We start from the raw sequence: 17,149 nt of genomic DNA on the forward strand, positions 1-17,149 counted from the left end.
AGGATCTTTTCCCATCAGACTGGCCAATGGGAGCAACGTGTGCTTGGGGAGAGTGGAGATCCTTTACAAGTCCATCTGGGGAGCAGTCTGTGATGATGGTTGGGATCTCACCAATGGAGACATTGTCTGCAGGCAGCTGAACTGTGGGAAGGCTGAGTCCATAACTGGGGCTTATCATGGACAAGGGGGTGGGGAGATCCTGCTCAGTGGGGTCAGATGTAATGGAACGGAACACTCACTGGACCAATGCATTGCCAACCCACTCGGTGCCAATCACAGTGTTGAATGTCGGCATGTTGGAGTCATCTGCTCAGGTAAATCAGCAGCTCTCACTGATCTCAAGCCATGTCCCATCATCCCTTGCTCCCCAGTATACATTGGCCTACATTGGCTCCAGTTCTGGCTTTACCTTGTTTTTAAAGTTTAAATTGTCCTGTTTAAATTCATCCATGGCCCTTGCCTGCTTTAATCTCCTTCACTCTCGACCATTCTCATCCTGCTTTCCAAATTGCTCCATGGCCTTGCCTTTACTTGTCATTGTAAACCTTCCCAGCTTCTCAATTTTCACACTCACATTCATATCCTTGCTTAGCTCTGAGCATTACATCCTCCAACCCAGGAATGCTGATTTCCCTCTTGAAATTCTTCCAGAATTCTCACCCTCTTCATTTCTCTGTAATCTTTTCTAACACTGCTGTTTTCAATCTTGTGTTAAATGCCCCTCTGGTCCACAATCCTTACCTATTTCCGGCTCCTAGGACCAAACATCCTGCATGATCAGCACCCACCCACCGTAACCATTCTTTCTCTGCTACTGGTGTACAGTAGCTATCTTCTACAAAGTCTATCATTGGAAGATGGCACATTTCCTTTTGCATCCCCTTTGGAAATTTGACTCTGCCACCTGGTAGGGGATGAGCAACAAAATTATGGGAACATCACCATGTGCAAGCTCATGACACATGTTGCACACCTGCTGACTCGTAAATAATTTGGTTATTCCTTCATTGCAGCTGGGTCAAACCCTGAAACACTCTCCCTTGCAGCACTGTGTTTGTTTCTATACATAAAGGATGGCAGCAGTTCCAGAAAACCCGTCATCTCTTTCTCATGGTTTATTATTAATGGAAAATAAATGACATTCTTGTCAGTGATGCCTACATTCCATGTTTAAGTCATAGAGACAAACAGCTAAACCAAATCAGCTTTTATACCACTGTATTTGCAACACAGTCAAATGAAAACCTTCAATGACCTTCAAAATTGACTCCAATGGTTCCTAACCAGTCTTTTGAATAAGCATCCCAGACTTTGCAAAACATCATTTATAGATGCTAGTTTGTATCATAAAGAAAAGAGTTAGCAATTTATTAATAATACACTAACTTGAGCACATCAAAAATTAAACAATAAATTAGTTTTGTTTCTTTTGGAGCAGTACGGTGGCTCAGTGGGTTAGCACTGTTGCCTCACAGCACCAAGGTCCCAGGTTCGATTCCAGCCTCGATCAACTGTCTGTGTGGAGTTTGCACATTCTCCCTGTGTCTGTGAGGGTTTCCTCCAGGTGCTCTGGTTTCCTCCCACAGTCCAAAGATGTGCAGGTTAGGTGAATTGGCCACGCTAAATTGCCCAAAGTGTTAGTCAGAGGGAAATAGGTCTGGATGGGTTACTCTTCGGAGGGTCAGTTTGGACTGGTTGGGCTGAAGGGCCTGTTTCCAAATTGTAGGGAATCTAATTTATGCACTCAAAAACCTTTATTTTCAGCCCCTTTCATTCAAAACGCACTCAAGCCAACACAGTTAAGGAATAAATAAAAGAAAATAATTGGCCAAGCTAAATTGCCCGTAGTGTTAGGTAAGGGGTAAATGTAGGGGTATGGGTGGGTTGCGCTTCGGCGGGTCGGTGTGGACTTGTTGGGCCGAAGGGCCTGTTTCCACACTGTAAGTCTAATCTAAAGATTATTTCAATATTTTTCGGAATGCTTTGTTCCATAAGCATAGAAGATTGTTTCTTGGTTGATTTTCTGAAGATGTCAATCAGGGTTACCTTTACAGTTCACTCAGATAAAGGCAGCAAGACTTATAACTCAGTTTTGTATTCTCTGAACACCCAAGAATTGCTTATGGAAGGTTAGGCAGAGAGTTTTCAAATCTTCTATGTAACATCAACAGCCTGATCCCTTATTCTTAGAAAACACTGTCCAAAATGCAAGTCAAACTCTGACCACTCCGGGACAGACTCACTGTTTCCTCCAAGAGGTCCCACTTTTCATTCGAGATCTGCTGTCTGCTTGGATATAAGATCTTTTCTACACTTGTTGGCCTTGTTACTAGACAATCTCTGCTATCTGGTTAAATAGAATGTACTTCCTCAGTGACAAAGTGGCTGTAGGACCTTGATCAGGAACCAACCTGCAACTAACTTCTAGATCTAGGTCAAACATGGTCGAGGAAATCTGTTGCTGATTATCGTGTACTGTCCTCTCTCAGCTGGTGAATCAGTGGCCCTTCATGATGAATCACATTTGGAGGAAGCACTGAGTGTGGTAAGGGTGCAGAATGTACCTTTGGTGGGGGATTTTACTGGCTGCGCAGCAGGTGGTGAGGGAACCAGTAAGAGGGAAAGATATACTTGACTCATTCTCCCAATCTGCTGGCTGCTGGGTTAGCACAGACAAGGAACTGAGTGGGGAAGATGCAGATTGATCACCACATAGTCATTGTGGAGGCAAAATCCTGTCTTCACATTGAAAATAACCTCCATGGTGTTGTGTGACACTATCACCATGCTAAAAGGGGAACATATTTGAACCAGGTCTGGCAACTTAAGAAGCTTGATACCATCCAGGATAAAGCAGCCCACTTTACTGGCATCACATTCACAATTATCCGTTTCCTCTGCCACTGAAGCTTAGTAGCAGCAGTGTTTACAATGTATAAGATGCACTACAGAAATCCAAAATGTCAGCACCTTCTAGTCTCACTACCATTTTCATCTGGAAGGACAAAAGTAGCAGTTTTATGGGAACACCATCACTTGCAAGTTCCCCTCCATCCTGATATACAAATATATTGCCGTTCTTTCATTGTCGCTCAGTGAAATTACTGGAATTCCCTCCTTATGGGTGTTGTGTGTCTACCTACAGAACATGGACTGCAGTGGGTCAAGAAGGCATCTCACCACCACCTTCTCAAGGGCAGTTGTGAATGTGAAATAAATGGTGGTTATTCAGGAAATTACACGCCCCATGAGGGAATAAAATTTTGGATTTAACACAATGAAAAATCAGCGAGGTACTCTTATACCATGAATGATTTAAATTCACTTTTGTAGAGAATTGGTCACCTGTTGTACATTGACTTAACAAAAGACAGACATGTATTTCTGTGACCATCAAATGGAAACCAGGATGGTTTGTTGCCTTCCTGGGGCTAGGATCAGGGATGTGGGTTTAAATTTTATACCCATTATAGGAGGAAGTAGTGGGTCAAAGAATTGGTTGTGGTGACTGTTTTCTGTGTGGTTGAATATCAGCTCACAAAGTACATGTTGTTTTGTTGCTTTTCCAGGTCCACTGCCCCCCAGGCTGCAAGATGGTCAAGACTTGTGTTCAGGAAGAGTTGAAATTTACAAGAATTCGTCGTGGGGCACTGTTTGTGACCATGAGTGGGATATCATGGATGCCTCAGTTGTCTGCAGGCAGCTCAGGTGTGGGGTTGCCGTGTCTGTGAACAGCAGCTTTGGCCCAGGAGAAGATCCCATCTGGCCGGATAATTTTCAATGCATTGGGACCGAGGGCACCATCAATGAGTGCCCAAGAGAGCAGAGGAATATCAGCAACTGCACACACAGTCAGGATGCTGGAGTTACTTGCTCAGGTCAGCAGTGATGCTGTGCGATGATGGAAAATTTGGATCATAGAATGCAATCAAGGCCTATGCTTCATTTATTGGATGTGCTGCATTAATGATCAGTTGGGGGTTCCTTTATGGAGGAATGGGAAGCTCATAGAGATTGAAGCCATAGTGGGTTAATGATCTAATCTTGTGTTTCCCTGACAGGATCTTTTCCCATCAGACTGGCCAATGGGAGCAACGTGTGCTTGGGGAGAGTGGAGATCCTTTACAAGTCCATCTGGGGAGCAGTCTGTGATGATGGTTGGGATCTCACCAATGGAGACATTGTCTGCAGACAGCTGAACTGTGGGAAGGCTGAGTCCATAACTGGGGCTTATCATGGACAAGGGGGTGGGGAGATCCTGCTTAGTGGGGTCAGATGTAATGGAACGGAACACTCACTGGACCAATGCATTGCCAACCCACTCGGTGCCAATCACAGTGTTGAATGTCGGCATGTTGGAGTCATCTGCTCAGGTAAATCAGCAGCTCTCACTGATCTCAAGCCATGTCCCATCATCCCTTGCTCCCCAGTATACATTGGCCTACATTGGCTCCAGTTCTGGCTTTACCTTGTTTTTAAAGTTTAAATTGTCCTGTTTAAATTCATCCATGGCCCTTGCCTGCTTTAATCTCCTTCACTCTCGACCATTCTCATCCTGCTTTCCAAATTGCTCCATGGCCTTGCCTTTACTTGTCATTGTAAACCTTCCCAGCTTCTCAATTTTCACGCTCACATTCACATCATTGCTTAGCTCTGAGCATTACATCCTCCAACGCAGGAATGCTGATTTCCCTCTTGAAATTCTTCCAGAATTCTCACCCTCTTCATTTCTCTGTAATCTTTTCCAGCACTGCAGTTTTCATCCTTGTGTTAAATGCCCCTCTGGTCCACAATCCTTACCTATTTGCGGCTCGTAGTACCTGTTGTACATTGACTTAACAAAAGACAGACATGTATTTCTGTGACCATCAAATGGAAACCAGGATGGTTTGTTGCCTTCCTGGGGCTAGGATCAGGGATGTGGGTTTAAATTTTATACCCATTATAGGAGGAAGTAGTGGGTCAAAGAATTGGTTGTGGTGACTGTTTTCTGTGTGGTTGAATATCAGCTCACAAAGTACATGTTGTTTTGTTGCTTTTCCAGGTTCACTCTCCCCCAGGCTGCAAGATGGTCAAGACTTGTGTTCAGGAAGAGTTGAAATATACTGGAATTCCTCGTGGAGCACTGTTTGTGACCATGAGTGGGATATCATGGATGCCTCAGTTGTCTGCAGGCAGCTCAGGTGTGGGGTTGCCGTGTCTGTGAACAGCAGCTTTGGCCCAGGAGAAGATCCCATTTGGCCGGATAATTTTCAATGCATTGGGACCGAGGGCACCATCAATGAGTGCCCAAGAGAGCAGAGGAATATCAGCAACTGCACACACAGTCAGGATGCTGGAGTTACTTGCTCAGGTCAGCAGTGATGCTGTGCAATGATGGAAAATTTGGATCATAGAGTGCAATCAAAGCCTATGCTTCATTTATTGGATGTGCTGCATTAATGATCAGTTGGGGGTTCCTTTATGGAGGAATGGGAAACTCGTAGAGATTGAAGCCATAGTGGGTTAATGATCTAATCTTGTGTTTCCCTGACAGGATCTTTTCCCATCAGACTGGCCAATGGGAGCAACGTGTGCTTGGGGAGAGTGGAGATCCTTTACAAGTCCACCTGGGGAACAGTCTGTGATGATGGTTGGGATCTCACCAATGGAGACATTGTCTGCAGGCAGCTGAACTGTGGGAAGGCTGAGTCCATAACTGGGGCTTATCATGGACAAGGGGGTGGGGAGATCCTGCTCAGTGGGGTCAGATGTAATGGAACGGAACACTCACTGGACCAATGCATTGCCAACCCACTCGGTGCCAATCACAGTGTTGGATGTCAACATGCTGGAGTCATCTGCTCAGGTAAATCAGCAGCTCTTACTGAGCTTGCCACACAGCTCAAGGCATGTCCCATCATCCCTTGCTCCCCAGTATACATTGGCCTACATTGGTTCCAGTTCTGGCTTTACCTTGGTTTTAAAATTTAAATTGTCCTGTTTAAATTCATCCATGGCCCTTGCCTGCTTTAATCTCCTTCACTCTCGACCATTCTCATCCTGCTTTCCAAATTGCTCCGTGGCCTTGCCTTTACTTGTCATTGTAAACCTTCCCAGCTTCTCAATTTTCACACTCACATTCACATCCTTCCTAGCATTACATCCTCCAACCCAGGAATGCTGATTTCCCTCTTGAAATTCTTCCAGACTTCTCACCTTCTTCATTTCTCTGTAATCTTTTCTAACACTGCTGTTTTCAATCTTGTGTTAAATGCCCCTCTGGTCCACAATCCTTACCTATTTCCGGCTCCTAGGACCAAACATCCTGCATGATCAGCACACCCCACCCCAACCCCACCCCACCCACGCTAACCATTCTTTCTCTGCTACTGGTGTACAGTAGCTATCTTCTACAAAGTCTATCATTGGAAGATGGCAAATTTCCTTTTGCATCCCCTTTGGAAATTTGACTCTGCCACCTGGTAGGAGATGAGCAACAAAAATATGGGAACATCACCATGTGCACTCGTAAATAATTTGGTTATTCCTTCATTGCAGCTGGGTCAAACCCTGAAACACTCTCCCTTGCAGCACTGTGTTTGTTTCTATACATAAAGGATGGCAGCAGTTCCAGAAAACCCATCATCTCTTTCTCATGGTTTATTATTAATGGAAAATAAATGACATTCTTGTCAGTGATGCCTACATTCCATGTTTAAGTCATAGAGACAAACAGCTAAACCAAATCAGCTTTTATACCACTGTATTCACAACACAGTCAAATGAAAACCTTCAATGACCTTCAAAATTGACTCCAATGGTTCCTAACCAGTCTTTTGAATAAGCATCCCAGACTTTGCAAAACATCATTTATAGATGCTAGTTTGTATCATAAAGAAAAGAGTTAGCAATTTATTAATAATACACTAACTTGAGCACATCAAAAATTAAACAATAAATTAAGCTTGTTTCTTTTGGAGCAGCACGGTGGCTCATTGGTTAGCACTGTTGCCTCACAGCACCAAGGTCCCAGGTTCGATTCCAGCCTCGATCAACTGTCTGTGTGGAGTTTGCACATTCTCCCTGTGTCTGTGAGGGTTTCCTCCAGGTGCTCTGGTTTCCTCCCACAGTCCAAAGATGTGCAGGTTAGGTGAATTGGCCACGTTAAATTGCCCAAAGTGTTAGGTGCATTAGTCAAAGGGAAATGGGTCTGGACGGGTTACTCTTCGGAGGGTCAATATGGACTGGTTGGGCTGAAGGGCCTGTTTCCAAACTGTAGGGAATCTAATTTATGCACTCAAAAACCTTTATTTTCAGCCCCTTTCATTCAAAACGAAGTCAAGCCAACACAGTTAAGGAATAAATAAAAGAAAATAACAAAACCATCCAAATTATTTCAATATTTTTCGCAATGCTTTGTTCCATAAGCATAGAAGATTGTTTCTTGGTTGATTTTCTGAAGATGTCAATCAGGGTTACCTTTACAGTTCACTCAGATAAAGGCAGCAAGACTTATAACTCAGTTTTGTGAAATAAATGCTGGTTAGTCAGAGAATCACATGCTCCATGAGTGAATACAATTTTGGATTTAACACAATGAAAAATCAGCGAGGTACTCTTACACCATGAATGAATTAAATTCACTTTTGTAGAGAATTGGTCACCTGTTGTACATTGGCTTAACAAAGAATAGACATGTATTTCTGTGACCATCAAATGGACACCAGGATGGTTTGTTGCCTTCCTGGGGCTGGGATCAGGGATGTTGGTTTAAATTTTATACCCATTATAGGAGGAAGTAGTGGATCAAAGAATTGGTTGTGGTGACTGTTTTCTGTGTGGTTGAATATCAGCTCACAAAGTACATGTTGTTTTGTTGCTTTTCCAGGTCCACTGCCCCCCAGGCTGCAAGATGGTCAAGACTTGTGTTCAGGAAGAGTTGAAATTTACAAGAATTCGTCGTGGGGCACTGTTTGTGACCATGAGTGGGATATCATGGATGCCTCAGTTGTCTGCAGGCAGCTCAGGTGTGGCGTTGCCGTGTCTGTGAACAGCAGCTTTGGCCCAGGAGAAGATCCCATCTGGCCGGATAATTTTCGATGCGTTGGGACCGAGGGCACCATCAATGAGTGCCCAAGAGAGCAGAGGAATATCAGCAACTGCACACACAGTCAGGATGCTGGAGTTACTTGCTCAGGTCAGCAGTGATATTGCGTTATGCTGAAAGATTTTCAACATTTTGAGTCATGCAGTATAACAATCGTCTATCCTCAAATCTTTGACAGTGCTGAGTTAGTGACCTATTAGAAGTAATGGGTCCCTTCAGTTCCTGTATAACTGGCTTCAGGGATTTGCTTCCTTCTGTTCCTGTGTAACCAGGTCAAGGGGCTGAATGATGTGCTGATTCTGCTCGAGACCTGAATGGCCTTATTTTGTTCTTTAGTGAAGGAAAGGGAAAATTATGGAGATTGAAACCAAAGGGGAAGAATAATCTAACTTTGTGTTTCCCTGACAGGACCTTTCCCTGTCAGACTGGTTGATGTGAACAGCAGATGCTCAGGAAGAGTGGAGATCCTTTACAAGTCCACCTGGGGAACAGTCTGTGACGATGGTTGGGATCTCACCAATGGAGACATTGTCTGCAGACAGCTGAACTGTGGGAAGGCTGAGTCCATAACTGGGGCTTATCGTGGAGAAGGGGGCGGGGAGATTCTGCTCAGTGGGGTCAGATGTAATGGAACAGAACACTCACTGGACCAATGCATTGCCAACCCACTCGGTGCCAATCACAGTGTTGGATGTCAACATGCTGGAGTCATCTGCTCAGGTAAATCAGCAGCTCTCACTGAGCTTGCCACACAGCTCAAACCATGTCCCATCATCCCTTGCTCCCCAGTATACTTTGGCCTACATTGGCTTCTTTTCTGGCTTTACCTTGATTTCAAAATTCTAATTGTCCTGTTTAAATCAGTCCATGGCCCTTGCCTGCTGTAATCTCCTTCACCATTTACTATTCCCGTGTTCCTTTCCAAATTGCACCATGGCCTTATTGTCATTGTAAACCTTCCCAGTTTCTCAATTTTCACGCTCACATTCATGTCCCTCCAAGACCCTGGCCCTTCCTGTCTGTTACCTTTTCCAACCCAGGAATGTTGATCTTCATGTTGAAATCCTTCCTGGGTTCTCACCCTCTTTAATTCTCTGTGAATCTTTATTAGGTCTGCCGTTTTCATCCTTGTGTTCCAATTCCCCTATGGCCTACACCCTTTCACTATTTCTTTATCCTAGGCCTAAACAGCCTATCTGATTGACACTCCCTCAAACATCTTAAATATTCTCTTTCTGTGCTACTAGTACACAATGGCATCAAAATGACCATTCTAGATGATGGCAAATTTCCTTTGGAGCACCTTTGAAAATATGACCTCTCCCATCTGGTAGAAGAAGTGCAACAGATGCTTGGGAAGGTCACAACATATGTTGCACACCTGCTGACTTGTAAATAATTTGGTTATTCCTTCATTGCAGCTGGGTCAAACCCTGAAACACTCTTCCTTGCAGCACTGTGGTTGTACCTATACATAAAGGATGGCAGCAGTTCAAGAAAACCCATCATCCTTTCCTCATGGCTTATTATTAATGGACAGTTAATGCCATCCTTGTTCATGAATGAATAAAACCAATCCACTGTGGCTTCGTCTTAACCTTTATTGCCAGCTGTCACATTGGAAAATGTCTTTCATTTTTTCATTGGATATGTCAGTTGTGGCTCAGTTGGTTGCACATTTGCCTGTAAATCCCAAATTTCTGAGTAGAAGTCCCAATCCAGAGCCTGAGTGATATAATCAAGGCTGATACTCCTGTACAGAATTGAGGGAGTGTTCCAGTCAAAGGTTTTGTCTTCTGATTGTGATGTTAAACCAAGGCTACATCTGCCCATGTGGGTTGATGTAAAAGGTCTGCTCACACTAGTTTGATGAGAAGCTGGGTTGTTACCCATGGTGTCTTGCCCAATTTATATTCCTAAATGATAAACAGGTCATCTGGTCATTGTTACTTGTGTGAGTTGTTGACTGCAGATTAGCTCCTATGTATCCTGCATAATAGTGATTATGTTTCCAGAAAAAAGTCCCTTGTTGACTGTAAAACCTTTTTTGGCATTTAGTGGTCCTATAAAGCACCAAATGAATGCCAATCCATTTTTATTTATTTGAGCATGGTGTGCAAGGCAGCACTTTTTGATAATTAATGGTTAACCTGTAGACTGATGGTGAGCCACATTCTTCAACCAGTGCTGTTCATTTGGTGATGGTACAGTTGCATTGCAATTCAGGAGAGTTTTCAACAAATGACAGTGAAGAATTGGTGATGTAGTTGCAAGTCCAGATAGGATGTAGCTTGGATGAAGCCTTGATTCCTATTCCCTAGGATTTGCAGTCCTTTTCATCTTAGATGGTCAAGAATTTGGCTTTTGAAGGTGCTGGTAAAATTGTTGCAATCCATCATGTATGTGTGACACAAGAATTGCCACACAGAATTAATGGTAGAGGAAGTAATATTTTAAAGCATGATGCAAGACTGATTAGGTAGCTTCATTTGTCCTGTAGAGATTGAGCTCATTTAATGTTGTTGGAGCTGCAGTCACAGTGTGAATCTAAATGTTGGTCAGACTTGAGTACATCAAGGGTTGAGGTACTCACCAAAGAATTTGCAGCCTCTGAACTGTTCATGTAGTCACATTACATTTCTAGTCAGTAAACTTGCATTTCCAGTCAATGATAATCACAAGTTGTTGTGTGATTCAAGGATGGAGCTGCTAAACATTGGCAAAAGGGGACAAAAAAACACTCATCAGGACTAAGATACAATAAACCTATTTAAAACAAGATACACTAATTTATATAGCATGAGAAGAGTCTGCTAATTGGTTAAGATGCAGATGCAACAAGATCAGTTAACTGCCTATGTTAGTTCTCAGACCAGGCAGGAAACTCTGGTTGGTCAGGATGTTACCATGGGAATGAAGCAGAAATTGCCAGTCACCATGCCCCCAAACTTCTTCCAATTAAAAAACTGCAAGGTATGTATGAATTCCTTTTCCCCATATAAAACAGGGTCCTGTGTATGAATGTATGTTACATGTAGCACAAGCAAATGTGTAACAATGTGAGTGCGAATGATAATCTTGGATTGGTTTCTGCTGTGGTTTTTAGCAAGGTTGAATCATTAAATAAGTTATGTCCAATAGCAGAATCACATCTAATGGTGTACATACATCTGAGGGTTGCAAGCGTGACTTAGTTGAGAACAATTGTCATGCTGTCTACTATGAATGGCCAATGGGCCACGCTGTTGATATGGTATGGGACATAGATCTATATAACTGGCATCACAGCAGCAGTGAAACTCATATAACTATTTATTCATTTGAGTGGTAGGCAAATTTATTTTTTAGCTTGTTGCTAATTCTTGTAGAAAACCACTCAAGAGTTTACTGCTGAGTACCAGTGCGAGACAGCTAGCTGTATCTGTTGTTCAAGGGTAACATGTGGTAAACTGTCTAGGCCAAAAGTAGTGGACATAGGCTCTTTAAGAGTTTTTGTAATATAGAACAAGTGATGATTTGATCAGGATCGCAGTTATGCAGAATAGTTTGATATGCCCTAACTCAGTATCAAGCTTGACTAAAAACAAAAGTTGTTGGAGATCACAGTGGATAGAATCATGGAGAGTGGGCAAGCTAACTTTTTGAGTCTGTAGACTCTTTATTAGAGTTGATGTGGATCACTGAAACTGTTTGACGCACTGTGATCGCCAGTATTTTTTGTTTTCAGGACAGGTTCTAGCATCTGCAGTAATTTGCTCCTACTCAGTATTAAGCTTATGGTGAGCAACCGGTTAAGGCCCTATTCATGAGATTGCCAATAAGGCTGATCTTGTAGTGTATGGACTGTAGCAAATCCAATGTGTATATTGGCCACTGAAAGTAGGCTTTTGGCAAATGATAGTAAAGGACCCATTGGTAGATTTCTGAACTAATACATCACTATAAGGGGACGCATTTGATTGGTGCATTTTTATGGTAACTTTGAGTGGAAAATCATGTGTCTAAAACTGTGTAAAGAACTTCTTTGTAGCTGTAAATTGAAATATGGGCAAGCATGTCATTTAGGTATCGTAATTATGCAAGGGATAGGAGGTTATTTATCATTCCATCACAGGCGCATTTTTCATGGTCACCAGTGAAGATGTTAACAAGAGTTGGGTGTGGTGGAGATCCCACTGTAATGCCATTTAATTGAACATACCTGATGCTATTGAAACTGAACTCAACTGCACAATTTGCAAAGTTCATGAGTTTGATGAGCACATTCAGATATTGTTGGCACATTTAGATTGCCATAACATAGTGCAAATGTCAATGGCTTTCTTGAGTGTTACTTTGGGAAATAAGCTAGCAATGTTGATAAAGGACATGGACATGCTTTTGTTGTCAATATGTACTGCTTGTATGGTCTTCACCAAAGTGAAGCAATCTTTCACAGTGCATGTGGGAAGTCACTTAAAACTTGTTTCATTAGCTCACATAACCATTGTCCAATTCATATTATATAGATCTAGTCATAGATAAAATTAGATATAAAGTGACATGACTTATGTCTGATTTGGTTATTCCCAACTGATGTTGCCATGGTGAAACATGCTGACAGTAATGCCTTTGCATGTCAAGGGGATAGAGTTGGATTATTTTTCTATCATAAGTGACCGTCATTGCTTGAATGTGTCTGGCACAACCATTCCTTTGTTCAAGCCTGAATGTTGTTCAGGACTTCTTCCTTGTGGAGGTGGTCTGCTTCAGTCTCTGTGGAGTCAGAAATGGTATGGGATCATGTGCAATCAGCAGGGAACATTCCTCATTTGAATCTTCTATTAGAGGGATGGTTGTTGATGAAGCAGCTGAAAATGGTTGTGTTCAGGTCTTCACCCTGAGGAGCTTCTGCAAAACTACCATTCAGCTGAGATTATTGGTTTCCGATTATTGCAGCCATCTTCCTTTGTGATAGGTAGAACTGCAACTAGCAAAGAGATTTTCTTTTAATTCCCATCGAGTTCACTTTTGTTCAGGATCCCTGATGCCATGCTCAGTCTTAATATCAAGGACAGTTATTATCACCTTATCTCATGAATTCAGCTCTTTTGTCCATGTTTGGAACAAGAATCAGGTGTCGAATGTCTTGTCGGGAAGAAGAGGAGGAACATACTACAGCGGGACTTCGGAGAACTTGGAAGAAGCTGAAAAGCAGGATGTCCAGGGTGGTTATCTCCGGTTTGCTTCCAGTTCCTCTGGCTGGTGAGGCCAGAAACAGGGAGATAATGGACTTGAACGTGTAGCTGGGGAACTGGTGCAGGAAGCAAGGATTTAAATTCTTGGATCACTGGGGTATGTTTTGTGGTAAGCATAAATTATACAAGAGAGATGGTTTGCACCTTAATAGGTTGGGGACCAGTATTCTGGCAGGCAGGTTTGCTACTGCAACACAACTACGTTTAAACAAAGTAGCAAGGGAGAGGGGACAAACTGGATGTTTAAAAAGGAAATTGAAGGGAAAGTTAGAATAAGGGAAGTCAAGAAAGACAACGGTATCAATGAAACAGAAAACTCAAAAAGGGATCATGCTGTAAGCTTGAGTGAAATAGGAGTTGATGGGAAGGGTGAGGGCAGTAACAAATTAAAAATACTATATATGAATGCACGAAGCATTAGAAATAAGATGGATGAGCTTGAGGCTCTTTTGGAAATTGGCAGATACGATATTGTGGGGATAACTGAGATGTGGCTTCAAGTGGACAGGACCTGGGAAATGAATATTTGAGGCTACACGTGCTATCGTAAGGACAGACTGACGGGCAGAGGGGGTGGGGTAGCCATGTTGGTAAGGGATGATATTTAGTCCCTTGCGCAGGGGGACCTAGAATCAGGTGATGTAGAGTCAGTATGGATAGAGCTGAGAAATACTAAGGGTAAAAAGACCTTCTCGAGAGTTATCCAAACAGTAATCTGGATATCGGATGTAAGTTGAATCAGGAGCTGAAAGTGGCCTGTCGCAAAGATGTTACTACCGTTGTTATGGGGGATTTCAACATGCAGGTCCAAAAATGTGCAGGTCAGGTGAATTGGCCATACTATATTGCCCATAGTGTTAGGTAGGAGGTAAATGTAGGGGTATGGGTGGGTTACGCTTCGGCGGGTCGGTGTGGACTTGTAGGGCCGAAGGGCCTGTTTCCACACTGTAAGTAATCTAATCTAATCTAATCTAAGTAATCTAATCTAATCAGGTAGACTGGGAGAATCAGGATGGTACTGGACCTCAAGAAAGAGACTTTGTGGAGTGCCTCCGAGATGGATTCTTAGAACAGCTGGTGCTGGAGCCGACCAGGGAGAAGGGAATTCTGGATCTGGTATTGTGTAATGAACCAGAATTGGTCAGGGACCTCGAAGTGAAGGAGCCATTGGGAAGTAGTGACCATAATACAATAAACTTCAATCTGCAATTTGAGAGGGAGAGGGTACAATCGGAAGTGACAATATTTCAGTTGAATAAAGGGAACTATGGAGCTATGAGGGAGGAGCTGGCCAAAGATCAATGGTGCAGTACCTTAGCAGGGATGACAGTGGAGGAACAATGGCAGATATTTCTGTGCAGAAGATGCAGGATCAGTTCATTCCAAAAAGGAAGAAAGATCCTAGGAGGAGGCATGGGTGGCCATGGCTGACAAGGGAAGTTAAGAAACATATAAAGTTAAAAGAGAAAAAGTATAACATAGCAAAGATAAGTGGGAAGACAGAGGACTGGGAAGCTTTTAAAGAACAACAGAGGATTACTAGGAAGGAAATATGCAGGGAAAAAATGAGGTACGAAGGTAAACTGGCCAATAATATAAAGGAGGATAGTAAAAGCTTTTTTAGGTATGTGAAAGGCAAAAAAATGGTTAAGACTAAAATTCGGCCCTTGAAGACAGAAAGAGGGGAATATATTACAGGGAACAAAGAAATGGCAGAAGAATTAAATGGGTACTTCAGATCTGTGTTCGCTGGGGAAGACACAAGCAATCTCCCTGAGGTAACAGTGACTGAAGGACCTGAACTGAAGGGAATTTATATTTGCCAGGAATTGGTGTTGGAGAGATGATTAGGTCTGAATGTTGATAAGTCCCCGGGGCCTGATGGTCTACATCCCAGGGTACTGAAGGAGGCGGCTCGAGAAATCGTGGATGCGTTCGTGATTATTTTTCAGAGTTCGATAGATTCGGGATCAGTTCCCGCGGATTGGAGGATGGCAAATGCTGACCACTTTTTAAGAAAGGTGGGAAAGAGAAAGCAGGAAATTATAGACCAGTTAGTCTGACCTCAGTGGTGGGAAAGATGCTGGAGTCTATTATAAAGGATGAAATTACAACACATCTGGATAGTAGTAACAAGATAGGTCAGAGTCAGCATGGATTTATGAAGGAGAAATCATGCTTGACTAATCTTCTGGAATTTTTTGAGGATGTAACTCTAAAGATGGACGAGGGAGATCCAATAGATGTAGTGTACCTGGACTTTCAGAAATCTTTTGATAAAGTCCCATATAGGAGGTTAGTGAGCAAAATTAGGGCACATGGTATTGGGGGCAAAGTACTAACTTGGATTGAAAGTTGATTGGCTGACAGGAAACAAAGAGTAGTGATAAACGTCTCCATTTCGGAATGGCAGGCAGTGACCCAGTGGGGTACCGCAGGGATCAGTGCTGGGACCGCAGCTTTTTACAATACATATTAATGATATAGAAGATGGTATTAGTAGTAACATTAGCAAATTTGCTGATGATACTAAGCTGGGTGGCAGGGTGAAATGTGATGAGGATGTTAGGAGATTACAGGGTGACCTGAACAGGTTAGGTGAGTGGTCAGATGCATGGCAGATGCAGTTTAATGTGGATAAATGTATGGTTATCCACTTTGGTGGCAAGAACAGGAAGGCAGATTACTACCTAAATGGAATTAAGTAAAGGGGCAGTACAAAGAGATCTGGGTGTTCTTGTACACCAGTCAATGAAGGTAAGCATGTAGGTACAGCAGGTAGTGAAGAAGGCTAACAGCATGCTGGCCTTCATAACAAGAGGGATTGAGTATAGAAGCAAAAAGATTCTTCTGCAGCTGTACAGGGCCCTGGTGAGACCACACCTGGAGTACAGTGTGCAATCTGGTCTCCAAATTTGAGGAAAGACATTCTGGCTATTGAGGGTGTGCAGCGTAGGTTCACAAAGTCGATTCCTGGAATGGTGGGACTACCTTACGCTGAAATACTGGAGCGACTGGGCTTGTATACCTTGAGTTTAGAAGACTGAGAGGGGATCTGATTGAGACATATAAGACTATTAAAGGATTGGACACTCTGGAGGCAGGAAACATTTTCCGCTGATGGATGAGTGCCGAACCAGAGGACACAACTTAAAATTATGGGGTCGACCATTTAGGACAGAGATGAGGAGAAACCTCTTCACCCAGAGAGTGGTGGCTGTGTGGAATGCTCTGCCTAAAGGGCAGTAGAGGTCCAGTCTCTGGATTCATTTAAGAGAGAGTTGGATAGAGCTCTCAAAGATAGTGGAATCAAGGGTTATGGAGATAAGGCAGGAACAGGATACTGATTAAGGATAATCAGCCATGATCATATTGAATGGTGGTGCAGGCACGAAGGGCAGAATGGTCTACTCCTGCACCTATTGTCTATTGTCTGAACCCAAATTGAGCATTGGTGAGCAGGATAGTGCTGAGTAAATGTTCTTTGACAGCGCTGTCAATGACAAACTCAATGATTGTGCTGATTTGTTTTCCTTTATGTATACTGGATATATCTGGGCAATTTTCGACATTGTTGTGAGGTGCCATTGTTATAGATGTACTAAAAATAGGTGCATGACAATTTTTTCAGGGCAAGTTTTAAGTACTAATGTTGGAATAATACTGGGGCTGCCAACTTTTGCTGTTTCCAGTTCCTTTCGCCAATTTGTGCTATCACATGGAGTGAATTGAATTGACTGAATACTGGTGTATGTGATTACTGGGACTTCTGAAGGAGGCTGAGTTGGAGACATTAGTCAATCATCTTCCTCCTGTTGGTTGC

At 42.9% G+C, this 17,149-nt stretch overlaps 1 protein-coding gene across 1 annotated transcript in view; it reads left to right on the forward strand.

Moving 5' to 3' along the window:
- Nucleotides 1-17,149, forward strand: part of LOC132833277 (deleted in malignant brain tumors 1 protein-like) — a 58,638-nt gene that overhangs the window by 18,199 nt on the left and 23,290 nt on the right. The window contains exons 3-9 of the mRNA XM_060851439.1: nt 3-314; nt 3,570-3,878; nt 4,062-4,373; nt 5,045-5,353; nt 5,537-5,752; nt 7,871-8,179; nt 8,498-8,809. Of these exons, the coding sequence (XP_060707422.1) occupies nt 3-314; nt 3,570-3,878; nt 4,062-4,373; nt 5,045-5,353; nt 5,537-5,752; nt 7,871-8,179; nt 8,498-8,809 (2,079 nt within the window). The remainder of the gene's footprint in view (nt 1-2; nt 315-3,569; nt 3,879-4,061; nt 4,374-5,044; nt 5,354-5,536; nt 5,753-7,870; nt 8,180-8,497; nt 8,810-17,149) is intronic.

Source organism: Hemiscyllium ocellatum, chromosome 36 (genome assembly GCF_020745735.1).
Source record: "Hemiscyllium ocellatum isolate sHemOce1 chromosome 36, sHemOce1.pat.X.cur, whole genome shotgun sequence".
Taxonomy (NCBI): Eukaryota; Metazoa; Chordata; class Chondrichthyes; order Orectolobiformes; family Hemiscylliidae; genus Hemiscyllium; species Hemiscyllium ocellatum.